The sequence below is a fragment of the Aquarana catesbeiana genome, linkage group LG01 (assembly GCF_042186555.1).
Source record: "Aquarana catesbeiana isolate 2022-GZ linkage group LG01, ASM4218655v1, whole genome shotgun sequence".
Lineage (NCBI taxonomy): Eukaryota > Metazoa > Chordata > Amphibia > Anura > Ranidae > Aquarana > Aquarana catesbeiana.
Genome location: NC_133324.1, coordinates 881,964,054 through 881,978,524, shown reverse-complemented (window position 1 = coordinate 881,978,524; position 14,471 = coordinate 881,964,054). Strand labels below are relative to the sequence as shown.

The 14,471-nt window shown below is 42.3% G+C and overlaps 1 protein-coding gene across 2 annotated transcripts in view; it reads right to left on the bottom strand.

Moving 5' to 3' along the window:
• The window catches only part of SORCS2 (sortilin related VPS10 domain containing receptor 2), a 1,340,427-nt gene that overhangs the window by 29,014 nt on the left and 1,296,942 nt on the right, over nt 1–14,471 (bottom strand). For both annotated transcript variants that reach the window (XM_073610686.1, XM_073610693.1), the window contains exons 24-25: nt 8,317–8,416; nt 2,113–2,215 (exon numbers count right to left, since the gene is read on the bottom strand). In XM_073610686.1, the coding sequence (XP_073466787.1) occupies nt 2,113–2,215; nt 8,317–8,416 (203 nt within the window). The remainder of the gene's footprint in view (nt 1–2,112; nt 2,216–8,316; nt 8,417–14,471) is intronic.

The following is a 14,471-nucleotide window of genomic DNA, read 5'->3' as shown; positions in this document are numbered from 1 at the left end:
ATTTTAAGCGCTTTTTTACCATGGAACATGTACGTTTTTTACCACAATAAATTTTATTTCTCTTAAACGGTATTACACTATGTGGCCCCTTTTTTACTTTCCATGAGCCACTACTGAATTTGATCATACAAGAAAGAAATCTGTTGGGAGCCTTGGATACAGTATCCGGATTCCATATTGGTCCAGCGTGACACTTCATTCCACTGCCCAGGTGGCAACACAAGCATTTCTGACTCAAGGGATATATGTCTCTGTGAGTCCAACGGTTCCGGTAAGCCTCCACCATTATACACCATCTTCTTTCAACTTATGTGACGTAGAGACATCATCATCTACTTTGGATTTTTATAATCTTCAGTTTCTACATAAACAGACACTTACGGACATTCCAGTACTATCTAGAATATATGGTGTTGTGAACCAAATAGTTATATGTACATTTTCCTTGTCCCTTCTTTGCTTACTGCTTCTTTTAATTTAGCTATGGGGTGCATAGACACTACCATTAGAATCTGATCCTTCACTGGTCTCCAGATTTCTTTCAGGCGAATAGATATTTATCTAAATCCTTCTTGGCACCACTCCCTAAGTTTGTGGTGGCACGAATTGGACACTATGCTTTTTGTGACTTTTATTTATTATTTTTTTGTGATTTAATATTAGCGCTATACTATTTATACACATACGGTTTACAAAATCTCCTTATTTTGTGTGTGAGCTGCTTTGATAGAGCAAGCGCGGTGTTTCTTGAGTTAAGTCATTTATCCTCTACTTGTCTTTTTTGGGCACAACTTTCACATTTCACACCCTCTTTAATGTTGTATTTTAAAATACACAAAAATCCTTAATAATACAATTCAGTTTGGACAGTGCCTACCCTCTATACTCACCTAAGTTCGAAGCCATTACGTTTTTGAAACACAGGGGTTGATATACTAAACCTGGAGAGCGCAAAATCTGGTGCAGCTCTGCAAAGAAACCAATCAGCTTCCAGGTTTTATTGTCAAAGCTTAATTGAACAAGCTGAAGTTAGAAGCGGATTGGCTACTATGCACAGTTTCACCAGATTTTACACTAGCCAGTTTTAGTAAATCAACCCCACAGTCTGCACTTTGCTTATTTTTAAAATTACATAACAGGGTTAAAGTCTTGTGCAATAAATATGACTCTTTAAAATAAATACTGTTCAGAAAGCAAAGTACAAAATGTCCAGAAAGTGCCCAGTTCTTAACCTTGTAATGTTTCAATAAATCTCTCACTCATTGCTTTATGATACCTTATGATACCTTTATGATACTAGGTGCTTCACATACAAAGGTTAGTGATACAATTCACAAACACAAACATGTCCAATTGTCCAGTTCCTGAAAGTGGACAGACTGGCTATAGGTTTGGATTTACGGTAGTTCTATAAATGGTGAATTTGCTGATGGCCACTTTCTTCGATGTTGAATGCACATTAAGCCATGTAGAGAATTTATAATACACCGTTTTGTTTTTTTCTATTTAAATTTGCTTCAAAGTGTAAAGTGTGCAATAGGATATACCTGCTTATTGTGACAACAATTGTGCAAAATATTTCACTTTTCCAAAACATTATTTTTAAAAGTATTTTACTACTAATATTTCTAAATGTTTAATTTCTATACATTTTCATTAATAATTCCTTTAACATCTTACAGATAGCTTTTAATACAGGATGCTACTAAGCTTCAATGTGTAGTGTGCATGCTGGGCTATCTAAGAAAAGAAATCAGAATCTGAGGTCAAGCTATTCAGTTTTCTATTCTTGCCACAACAAGAACACTGGAATACCAGGCTCGACCTTAACAACTATTGCCCGCAGAAGTGTAAATTACAAAATATTGTTTACTTCCAAACTTAATATATAAATAAGGATGAATCCCTGTTAAACTAGCTAATATAATTGGTCTTTACTATTCATAAATGTACAGCACAGTAGAGCAAGACACAGATTAGATTATTGAGCTCATCTGTGTCATTGATTGAAGCTGATGATATAAGAGGTCATGGACATCAATCATTTTTAAACTATAACAAAAACAACTGTTTTTAATGTAATTTTTATTGCAGAATCTGTTCTGGACTTGCCTTTTGAACTTATATAGGATAAAGGCACCAACCGCTACGATGAATATTGAGAAGATGACAACTATAGCCCAATACCCTCCAGTTCCTCCAATGACCCGAGAGTCTGTAAAGAGAACACGCTGATTATATACACATATGCAGGCAAACTAGTGGTAGTGATGAGGACTGACATCTCTACTACTACACATAAATGTCCATAGGCTTCATAATAAATATAGGCATACACAATAGTCTTGATCAGCAACAAAAAAGCAAAGCCATTCATGTCCACAGTTAGTTAAAATACTCTTTACTTGATAAATGCACAGTGGTTTTTTTTACAGGCAATTTTCTGTACCAATAATGAATATTTTTTTTTATTAATGTGTACGTGTATTTATTTTTATTAGACATAGTAAGGAAGTAGAAAAACTCTTCTTGGGTTTTTTATTTTCTTCCTGACTGACAAAGGGTCTAACCTCTCCCTACCCTATCCAAGGGGTTTGGAGTTTCTTTTCTTTTGATTACTTGCATTGATATCAATCCACAACAGTTCATCAAAAGTGAAAAATAACTTGCCAGTAGGATCAGGAGGTAGACAACAAACCATCTCCTACCAGGGTGGGGGTGGACAATTGACCTGCCTCTAGTGGTTTGACTACCCCAAGAACTCCCACTTCTCTCCTTTAGCATGAGGCTGGTGTTTCTGAGTGGGGGAAACGTATGCAGTTTTTGGGCCATTTCCTCTTGGGTTACTAGTACAATGCTGCTGGAGATATGGGCTAGTATCAGTGTAGAAGGGAGTTATTACAATGCTTCCTTAAAGTGTTGCTAAACCCACAACAGTAAAATCAGTCTGTATATGCAGTAAGGCATGCTGGTTATACTCGTCGTAAAACCTAAGGGGTTAATCCTCAGCATTGTGTAAAAGGCTATTTTATCCTGTATGCACAGATCATCCCCTTCTTGCATTGCCCCCAAAAAAATGTCCAGATAAGACAGAGTTGCTGGAGTCAGGCTGCACCTGTTTATGTTTGGTGTGTATTGCTAGAGATATTTTTTTTTCTTGGGAGAGTGCATGTGATCAGCACTTTCCAGGCAGAGGGTCAGGGGTCCTGCATCCTGATAGGACAGCAAGTGCAGTATGAAAACTCCTCCTATAAGTTTTAACCAGGCACTGATAGAAGTCACAAGATTGCTATATACCGTATTTATCGGCGTATAACACACACTTTTTTCCCCTTAAAATCAGGGGAAAATCATGGGTGTGTTATACGCCGATCCCCGCCGATCTCCACTGATTGTGAGGAGAGGGGCGAGCGGAGCCGACATACACAAAGCCGAGTGTACTTCGGCTGGACTCGGCTCCTCTCGCAGTCCCACCCATTTCCACTGATTGCGAGAGGAGAGAAGCTAGCGCCACCAATATACACAAAGCCGAGTGTACTTTGGCTGGACTCGGCTCCTCTCGCAGTCCTGCCCCTGGCTGTGAGCAGAGCTGAGTCTAGCCGAAGTACACTCGGCTTTGTGTAGGTCGGCGGCGCTCACTTCTCTCCTCTCGCAGTCCCGCCCCTGACTGTGAGCAGAGCCAAGTCTAGTCGAAGTGTGTATCTCGGCAGTGCTCGTCCCTCTCCTCCGATCGGCGCCCATTTTAAAAGACACAAGGCTGCAAAGACACATGCTGCATTGACACAGGGAAGGCTGCAATAATGACACAAGGCTGCAAAGATACTGGGGAAGGCTGCAGATGGACACTGATAAGGATGCATTGATGGGCATTTAAATGTAATTTTTTTTCCTTAAAGTGGAGTTCCACCCACTTTTACAACTCTTCAGCATCCCTCACTAAACTGTGCACTGTAAACAAATTGGATATATATATATATATATTTTTTTTTTTTTAGCACCTACTGTATATCTGCTGTGTTCATTTTTTACTTCCTCCTCCCTGGCCACGGGCCATCGCACCATTTCCTGTTTGCAATGCCTTCTGGGAAGGGGTTGGCAACTTCCTCTGAAACTGCCGTTGCTATGGAAACCTGACCTGAAACCTATTACACTGCTTGTGCTGCACTGAGCATGTGCGAGATCTGCAAGGATGAGATCCAGGAAGAAATACAGTCTGGCCTCAGATGCCCATACTTAAGATGGCCACGGCCTGCTGTAAGTTTATAACATAACAAACTAATGCTATAAACTAACAAAACAGACCTTAGTTTACAGACTATACTTACTAGAATACATTAAGCTTGTGTATTATAGGGGTATTTTTATTTAAAAAGTATAATTTCGGCCGGAACACCACTTTAAACTTTCCTCCTAAAAGTTTTTTTCCTTAAAATTCCCTCCTAAACTTGGGGTGCGTGTTATACGCTGGCGCGTGTTATACGCCGATAAATACGGTACTTTACTATACTTTACTAAAATAATTGCATTTCCACTTGTGTACTGTGGGAGACCAGATATAGTGAATGCATGGTCCTGGGTTTAGTAACACTTTAAGTAATTATCTATTAGCATAGTAAGGAGCCAGTATGCTTGCTGACCATCCAATTAGGCAGACACCTACCCGCATGTCTTGTGTGCTGGGCCAGAATGTCCTGGGTGCTTTTTTTCAACTAAATAAATCATAGAAAAAAGGACTAAGTCCAGCATGGCCCTATAATATTACAGGACATCAGCAGTATTGATAGAATTTATTGGTACTCAGTGGCGGCTGGTACTCAATATTTTTTTGGGGGGGGTGGCAAACCAACAACACTCACCCCCCCGGTGGGAGACAATCGACCGGGAAGGCAGGGATCACGCACACACACCCCCACCGGCAGGAGACGGACAAATGGGAAGTCAGTGATCAGAGGCCTTCTTACCATAGGAGGCAAGTGACAGGTCCTGGCCAGGATGACATTCTGATCTCCCCTCCTCCTCCCTCCACTGCCCGAGCCGGGGAGTGCTGGATGCGGCTGCGGGTGAGCCGTCCCTGCTGCACACATAGTTCCTATTATGGCTTTTCCCTCACTCTGGGGCCGCCATCTCCTCCTGGCCGAACAGGACGTGGGTCCTAAGACTCCCTGGCCAATTGGATCTCAGGACCCCATTCCTGATTGACCCGGAGGAGAATCAGGAGGGCAATAGTGAATATTAAGGAAATATTATAGGAATTATTTAATAAATACATGTACAAAGCTGTAAAAGGGCCTACGCATTTCGGATGTTAGTCCTTAGCCATGACTAAATGCATAGGCTGTTTTACAGCTTTGCACATGTATTTAACAAAGAAATACCATTTTGGATGTCAGTCCGAGTACCGACCATCCCTTTCCTTATTCTGGTATGTTGGAGGTGTCAGGAGCAGCAAGGTCTGAGCACCAGGCGGAGCTTTTATGTAGGAAGGTTGCAGTGTCTACACACCTGTTTTCCAATAGTGAATATTAATTTTCCATTGTCACACAACTGGGTGGACTCAGGGCGCAAGCAATGCTCTGCGCCCCCAGTCCACCCTTTTTTGAAGCCAATTGGAGCCTCCAAGTCTAATCATCTTTTTTAAAAAAAAGAAAAACCCCCATTGGAATCCATGCGTCCGGCACCCTGCATTTAGATTAGAGGCCGGGCGCATGGATTAAGTGGGAGGTGCCCCTGCGCCCCTTATGGACTGGCCGCCACTGTTGGTACTCTACTCTTATGAAGTTTAGCAAGTACTAATGTTTAGCCAGACCTGCTTGATCTGATGGATAAAATATATGATATGTGCTACCACTGTTTAGTAAGTCAAGACTTGCAAGACTTTAGCATAGTTCCAATTACCTTTCTGGCTTATTCAGTTTTAAATGTTTAATTTATATCACTGAAGGCTTGCACCATTAGGAAATGAAATACAATGATAAACAGAAGACTTCCCAATCAACTTTTGCTTCCCTGGGATCTTGTGTCCTTTCCAAAGAGTCAAACAAAAGAAAAGGACTTCCTGTCATGTCAGCAGTCCTTTGAAATCTAAGAAATCCTGTTAATGAGCATATAGATTGACTCATGCACATCTGAAATCATAATGAATAGCTTCACAATTGTACAGTAAGCATACTGGGGATTAAAGCTGAACTCCAGGCAGATACAAAAGACACAAACTATTGCAGCTTGGTATTCATTAATACATTTTTTTTTAATGCAAGCAGTGTAAATACTTGAGTTTAATCTGATATCAGCCTCTTGTGATCCCTTTACAGCAGATCTCAGACTGGGAGATGCGGAACCAGCACAAGGGGCCATTCAGTTGTGCTGCAGTGCTCATGTGCTAACAAGGACCATACTGATAGGAAGACAGAGCAGAGTGATAGGGTATGAGCCCATATAATCTGCTGCTTCTCGTCTCACTTTTCAGTCGCAGACTGGAGAAGGGACAAGACCTGTAAGTGTTGTTTTTTTGCAGCAAAGGAAAATCAGGTCTCCTGTCCTGTGTGGGAAACGTGTAATTCTCATAACTGAATGGACATTAGGGATGAGCCGAACACCCTCCTGTTCGGTTAGCAGCAGAACATGCGAATAGGCAAAAAAATTGGCAGAACATGCGAATACCGTTAAAGTCTATGGGACACTAACATGACAAATCAAAAGTGCTAATTTTAAAGGCTTATATGCAAATTATTGTCATAAAAAGTGTTTGGGGACCCGGGTCCTGCCCCTGGGGACATATATCAATGCAAAAAAAATTTTTTAAAATGGAAGTTTTTTCGGGAGCAGTGATTTTTTTTAATGCTTAAAGTGAAACAATAAAAATGAAATATTCCTTTAAGTATCATGCCTAGGGGGTTTCTATAGTATGCCTGTAAAGTGGCGCATTTTCCCCGTGTTTAGAACAATACCACAGCAAAATGACATTTATAAAGGAAATAAAGTCATTTAAAACTGATCGCGGCTGTAATGAATTGTCGGGTCTCGGCAATATAGATAAAACCCACTGAAAAAAAGAGCATAGGATCCCCCCCAGTCCATTACCAAGGCCCTTTGAGTCTGGTATGAATATTAAGGGGAACCCCGAACCAAGATTAAAAAAAAAATTGCATGGGGTCCTCCTAAAATCCATACCAGGCCCTTCGGGTCTGATATGGAAATTAAGGGGAACCCTGCGCCAATTTAAAAAAAAAAATGGCATAGGGGTCCCCCCGCAAAATCCATACCAGACCCTTATCTGAGCATGCAACCTGGCAGGCTGCAGGAAAAGAGGGGGGTGAGAGAGCGCCCCCCTCCCCTCCTGAACCATACCAGGCCACATGCCCTCAACATGGGGAGGGTGCTTTGGGGTAGCCCCCAAAGCACCTTGTCCCCATGTTGATGGGGACAAGGGCCTCATCCCCACAACCCTTGCCCGGTGGTTGTGGGGGTCTGCGGGCGGCGTGGTACTGTTCTAAACACATGAAAAATGCGCCACTTTACAGGCATACTATAGACACCCCCCAGGCATGATATTTAAAGGAATATTTCATTTCTATTGTTTCACTTTAAGCATTAAAAAAATCACTGCTCCTGGAAAAAACGGCCGTTTAAAAAAAAAAAAACTTGCAGTGATACATGTCCCCTGGGGCAGGACCCGGGTCCCCAAACACTTTTTATGACAATAACTTGCATATAAGCCTTTAAAATTGGCACTTTTGATTTTTCATTATAGTGTCCCATAGACTTTAACGGTGTTCTGGCAGCTTTCGAATTTGCTGCGAACACCGCATATTGTTCGCTGTTCGGCGAACAGGCGAACATCGGGCTCAACCCTAATGGACATAGATACTACCTTATATTTGGTAAGTACACAATAGCTACCTTATGTGTATTCAATTGGGCCATTTAGCTGTTTGGGGAAATTTCACTTCACTTCCTGTCCAATAGCCGAAACAGGACGTGACAGGAAATCCCTCCAAAGTGAGGGAATCCCAGTGTGTTACCAGGTTCACCAGAACCCAAAAACCTGGGATTTTATTTTACTTTAATTTTCTATTATAACAGTAAATAGGACAAATGCAGAGGGTGAATTTCCCTAATGGTGACACAGACAGCAATAAAAACTGACAGGTGTTCTAGTTCCTCTCCGCTCTATCCAAAACTTTAAAAAAAAGAAAAGAAAATTGCCTTTAGTTACACTTTAAATACATTTATATTTTCTGTCATTACAAATATTAAATGCATGTTAAAAAAAAATGGTCATTATATTGAAGAATGATAAAAGACATGAGACATTACCTAAAACAGAATCGCTTAATGTCACTAAAACCCAAAATCCACCTCTCAGGAAAAATGTGATATTGTGCGAATTCAGTGCTTGCTTTATTGCCGCTATCCTCTAAAAAGTAAAATGGGTAAACATAAAAAAACATATAATGCCGTACATAAACAGTTCAATACAGAGCAAATTGTGACTTAAAGCAATCATTTACATGTTGGATGTCTCAATTTAGATATTACTTTTATAAAATATAATTGTCTCCATAGTATGGAAGTTAGCAAGTGTAATATTTTTGATGGGTATTTTAATTACGAAGGACTTCTAATTTTGCAAACCTAGCAACTTTAAAAATATAACCCTTTGCCTTTTTATTTTCCCGTTCTTTAGGAGCCGTCTTTGCATGCCAGGGTAAAGATTTACATTAAGCCTGTTTGTATCTATAGGAACTGAGAACAAAGAGATCATCTGCTTTATAAACCTGCTTTATTTAATAATTTCAGTGCCAGAAGGTAAAATAAATAATTATTTATATACTGCAGTGCACTCTTGTAATCACTAGAGAACACAAGCTGCTAGAAGGAAGCAGCCTCTACATAAATGTATCTACAGCAGAGAGGGACAAATGTCTTCAGACCAGGAGAAAGTATAAGGCAGGCCATAGATTATGCAATTTTCTTTCCTTCCACCATGGGTGAAATTAGCTTGATTACCTCATCAACACAGTCAGTGTTAATGGGGGTATTCCTCCCGCAGTGCTATTGTGTTCTGTCAGCAGGGAGCCTTCTCTGCTGGCAGAATACAATGATCAGCGGTGCCGGTGTCTTGTCGAATACAGTCCCCTATCCAGAAGTGTCCGCCCTGTACTGCACAGGCGCAGTACGGAGGACAAACGAGACGCCGAAAGTCTCCGAAGTTCAACAGCTGATCGTCAGCTGTACACGGCGCCTGCGCATTTATTCTTACCCTATGTCCAGGATCATTCCCTACTATCCAAGTGGACATAGAGTTAGAATAAATAGTTGCCGAGTGCAGCGAGGCCGTGCCCGAAGCGTGGCGAGCGAAGCGAGCCCGCGAGGGGCCCTCTTACACAGCCATCGCTAACAGGTGCCCGAGCGCCGTGTACAGCTGATGGTCAGCTGATCAACTTCGGACATTTTCGGCATCTCCTGCTGCTCCGTACTGCGCAGGCGCTGCGCCTGCGCAGTACGGGGCGGACACTATCTGATAGGAGGACACTATATGTCAGAACACCGGCTACACCCGGTGACACTAAGTGTTTGGGAAAAAACGGACAGGCTGGTTGTACGCAAGTCAACCGATAGGTCCATTTGTATACAATCAGGGTGCCCATAGATGGATCCATGTATGGCCAGCTTAAGGAAGGCTTCAGGGATCCCTTTAGATGTGTATTCTACTGCTTAACACTGCATGTCTTGAATTCCATGGGGCAGCAGAACTCCAGCCAAAAATAACAAGATAAAAATGAGTAGCACAACAACAAACCACCTGCATTATTCATCCTTAACCACTTAAGTCCAGCTTCGTTTTGGATTTTAGGTGTTTACATGTTTAAAACAGGTTTTTTTGCTAGAAAATTACTTAGAACCCCCAAACATTATATATATATATATATATATATTTTTTTTTTTTTCTAACACCCTAGAGAATAAAATGGCAGTAGTTGCAATACTTTTTTTTGCACTGTATTTGCGCAGCGGTCTTATAAGCGCACTTTTTTTGGAAAAAATTCACTTTTTTGAATAAAAAAATAAGACAACAGTAAAGTTAGCCCAATTTTTTTTTATATTGTGAAATATAATGTTATGCCAAGTAAATTGATACCCAACATGTCACACTTCAAAATTGCGCCGCTCGTGGAATGGCGTCAAACTTTTACCCTCAAAAATCTCCATAGGCGACGTTTAAAAAATTCTACAGGTTGCATGTTTTGCGTTACAGAGGAGGTCTAGGGCTAGAATTATTGCTCTCGCTCTACCGGTCGCGGCGATACCTCACATGTGTGGTTTGACCACCGTTTTTATATGCGGGCTCTACTCGCGTATGCGTTCGCTTCTGCGCGCGAGCTCGTCGGGACGGGGGGTTTGTAAAAATTTTTGTTTTTATTTTTATTATTTATTTTACATTATTTTATTTATTTATACACTGTTTTTTTAAAAAAAATAAATTGTGTCACTTTTATTCCTATTACAGGGAATGTAAACATCCCTTGTAATAGAAAAAAGCATGACAGGACCTCTTGAATATGAGATCTGGGGTCAAAAAGACCTCAGATCTCATATTTACACTAAAATCCAATAAAAAAAAAAATAAAGTCATTTTAAAAAATTATATTGAAAAAAATATGCCTTTAAGAGGCGTGGGCGGAAGTGACGTTTTGATGTCGCTTCTGCCCAGCAGTGTCATGGAGACGAGTGGGCGCCATCTTAGCCTCACTCGTTTCCAGGAACAGCTATAGGACAGACGCGATCGCCTCCGCCGCTACCGACGGCTCCGGTAAGCGGCGGAGGGCACCGGATCGTGGCGGGGGGGGGCCCCTCTCCCACCACAGGTAAAAGTGATCTCGCGGTCCCGCCGCAGGGACCACTTTTATCAGAAAGCGGACCGCCGCATGAAAATGGGGATACCGGGGTTATGGCAGCTAGCCATATTGGACGTACATCGCCATGCAGCGGTCGGCAAGTGGTTAATTCAAAGATTTCTCTGCAGTACTTTTTCAGTTTCTAGATTTCTGATGGCTAGCATTATTGAACCCACTTCCCTTAACCCCAGGCCATTCTGGACTCGCCCCAGCCTGTGTTTGGGCAATAAAAGGAGAAGCAGCACAGTGATGAGCTCATCTCTCTGTCGTTTGGCTTTCTCTTCTTATCAGCATGCCTCTTGCCAGCACATGAACTGATTGGTTTCTTGTGCTGCTTTTTCCTCTCACACGCAAGCCCCACTGTAGAGGACTAAAAGAGGCCGATACCAGGTCAAATTTAGGTACTTACACTATTTGTATTAAAAAAAAAAAAAACATTTATTGATGCATTAATGATACGGAGCTCCATTAAACTGTGTCTTTTATATCCATTCAACTTTACAAAAAGAGGATCTTCAGTGCCCCCCCCCCCCCCCCCAAAAAAAAAAAAAACAATTAATAGTCGACAGCTACAAATATTCTAGCTGCTGACTTTTAATAAAAGGACACTTAATTGTCCAGGGATCCAGTGCTGTCCTTAACTAGGCTGGTTCATCACCGTTCTTTGGGTTCCCAGTGTCGTCATGTTTACTAAGGGAAGCTGGCTGTGATTCATTGCGGCTTCACAGCCAGCTTCCAACTGTGCATACGCAAGCTGTTCTGTGCTTTGTGAATGGTCTTGCAGCTTTCTGGGACCTGTGATGTGTCCAGATGGCTGCGGGCAAAGGGGGGGGGGGGGGGGAGTAAACTTTTGCTTCTGCCAAAGAGATCCAATCGGAAGTGGGAGTGAATACCTGTCAAAACCAGGTACCCACACCCCCAAAATGGTCAAAAGATGGCAGAGGAGGTGGAAAAAGGTGGAAAAGCGCAACGTCCCATTTTGGGTGAAGCTCTGCTTTAATGTATGCAGGGGCAGCTTGCTTTTAGAGGTATGTGATCTCCATTGATTATATGACTGCAGTGCAGCACAAAGGTCATTTACGTCATCTGGCGCTGAAGACATTGAATTTAACAGATATGTTGAATAAAAGGCTTCCATATTCTCGATCTGCAGTTATAGTGCAGATGCAGACAGTGCGAATGCAAACTTAGCAATGTTTATATGTTTTATTTTATTTTAATACCCTTGGCTAATTTTAAAAGCTATAGTGCTTTGAAAGCAGTTTTCCCTTCATTACACCTCTGTACACAAAACATCTAGCCCCGGTGCCATAGGTGAGACCCACACTTAATTTTTCTGTGTGTCAAACGGTAAAGAAGTAAAACTAAATCCACTCAAAGCAGAAATAAAACAGAAAAGACATGAAAGAAAACAAGCATCCCATATTATATATTATTTCTAATACTACTGTGCAAATTGAAATTGATATCTGCAATGCACAGGCAGTAAAAGTGAAAGCCTGTAAAGCAAATTAATTATCTACCATCTTTAATTAAATTTATCAGTAGTCTGTGAAAGGAAATAGAAAAACTTCGCAAGGCACTCCAAAGCAAAACACAAATCCAGACATTCATCTTTCCATCGATTTAAAAATAATTACTTAAAACAATATCATTGCAGGATAGAGTGTTAATTCATTTAGGTAACAGCGTCGTTTCAACAACATAATTCTGCAATCAAAACATAATTATGGCAGGATGAGGGAAAACAAAGCTTTGCATCTATTCAGCCTCTTATCAGCAACAACAAGCATTCCATTAATCTTCACTAAAAAATGATTTTTGAGAACATAGTTTACAAATGAGAAGGTGCTGTTTGCATTGAATAATTCCTGCCTAGTGTGCACAATAATAATGGCTGGTTTAATTAATTTATCAGCTTCAAACGGCGATTTCAGCTTTCAAGCACAACATTTTTGAAGGACTTTTAAAAAAAATACCCTGCTGGGATAACGTGTATCACTTCCAAGAAAGTGCATTGAGCTACAACTGCTCTGAATCTGGGACATCCACTAGCACTAAAGTGACATTAAAATCTGGTTTAAAAAAACTCTACTCAGGTGTGTGTTCTTAACCCCAAAAAACACCTTCTATGGCTCTCAGCCTCCTTCAAATGCCCCCCTTTTTTTTGTTGCTGTAATCTGATTTGTCAGCAACACCGAAGCTGCATGCCGACCAACTTAGTTTTATATTTGTTTAGTTGAAGTGTGAATTATGGCCCCTTATGACAACTGAGTAGACCACCTCGTCAGGATTCATCCCAGAATGAAAATATTGTCATAAACACCAGGAACATTGCATGAACTGTGGCAGTCAGGGCTGAAACTATAGGGGGCAGGGAGGTGCCTGTCCCGGTTGACGCATCTAGGGGGGCGCCGCCAGGGGTGCCACCCCCACCTACACTGGGAACTGCTGCTCTAAGGGTGTCACTGCCGCCCAATTAAGTGTAATGGACAGGCAGCGCCCACTGCATAGTTTGCCAAATACCGGAAAATCGCCCACCCTATAGAAAGGCATACCCGCCCACCCTATAGAAATGCATTCACAGAGTGACACTCCAGCTACTGTTGCTATGTTGCTAAGAAACAGTAGCTGCGGCATTGCTCTTGAATGCTTTTCTATAGGACAGCTGGGCGGGAGGAGTGGGGTGATTCAGTGCTAGTGCGCCTGTGTGGTCTCACTCCTATTTGATTCTCCTGTACTTGGCAAACTTTGCAGCGGGCGCTACCTGTTCATTACACTTGAACCAGCGGCAGTGACATCCTAGAGCAGAGGCACCCCCGGCGGAGTGCTGTGAGGTCTCCCTTCTAGTCCTGCCCTGTGCCCTAACAGCCTATGTCTTTTCTGCGTGAGGCATCCCAGAGAAGCTGAGGCTTCAAAAAAGGGCTGAGGGGTGTGTGTAGAGGAGGCTCTGGACTGGGAGGGGTGCAGAGAAGGCCCTGGACTAGGAGGGGAGTACACTGGAGGCCCTGAACTAGGAGTGTAGAGGAGGTCCTGGACCTGAAAAGTGGGGTTGATGTGGTAAAGGACCTGGATTCGGAGAGTAGGGTGCGGAGGAGGCTCTGAGCTTGGAGTGGGCTGTAGAGGAGGCCTTGGACTAGGAGAGGAGAGCAGAGGAGGCCCTGGACTAGGGGGGTGGGTGCAGAGGAGGCCATTGACTTGGAAATGGTGGTTGGTGTGGCAAAGGCCCCTGGATCGGGGAGGGGGGTACTGGATTAGGTGAGGGAATGCCTGGAGGTCCTAGATTAGGAGAGGGGTTGTCTGGAGACCCTGGACTAGGGCAGCAGGTGTCTGGAGGCCCTGGACTATGAGAGGGGGATTGTGGAGGCCCTATGGACTAGGAAAAAGGGTGCCTAAAGTATCTTCCAGCTTCAGGGAGAAAGAGCCTGGATTTAAAGCCTGAGCTGAGGAAGAGCCTGCCTGGGCCCTGGAGGGTTTCACAAAATAAATAGGGACATTTAGCAATTGTTGCAAGTAATGCCAAACAGAACCAGAGAGACAGGTCAGGTGATAGATTTATTAAAGGACAAGTAC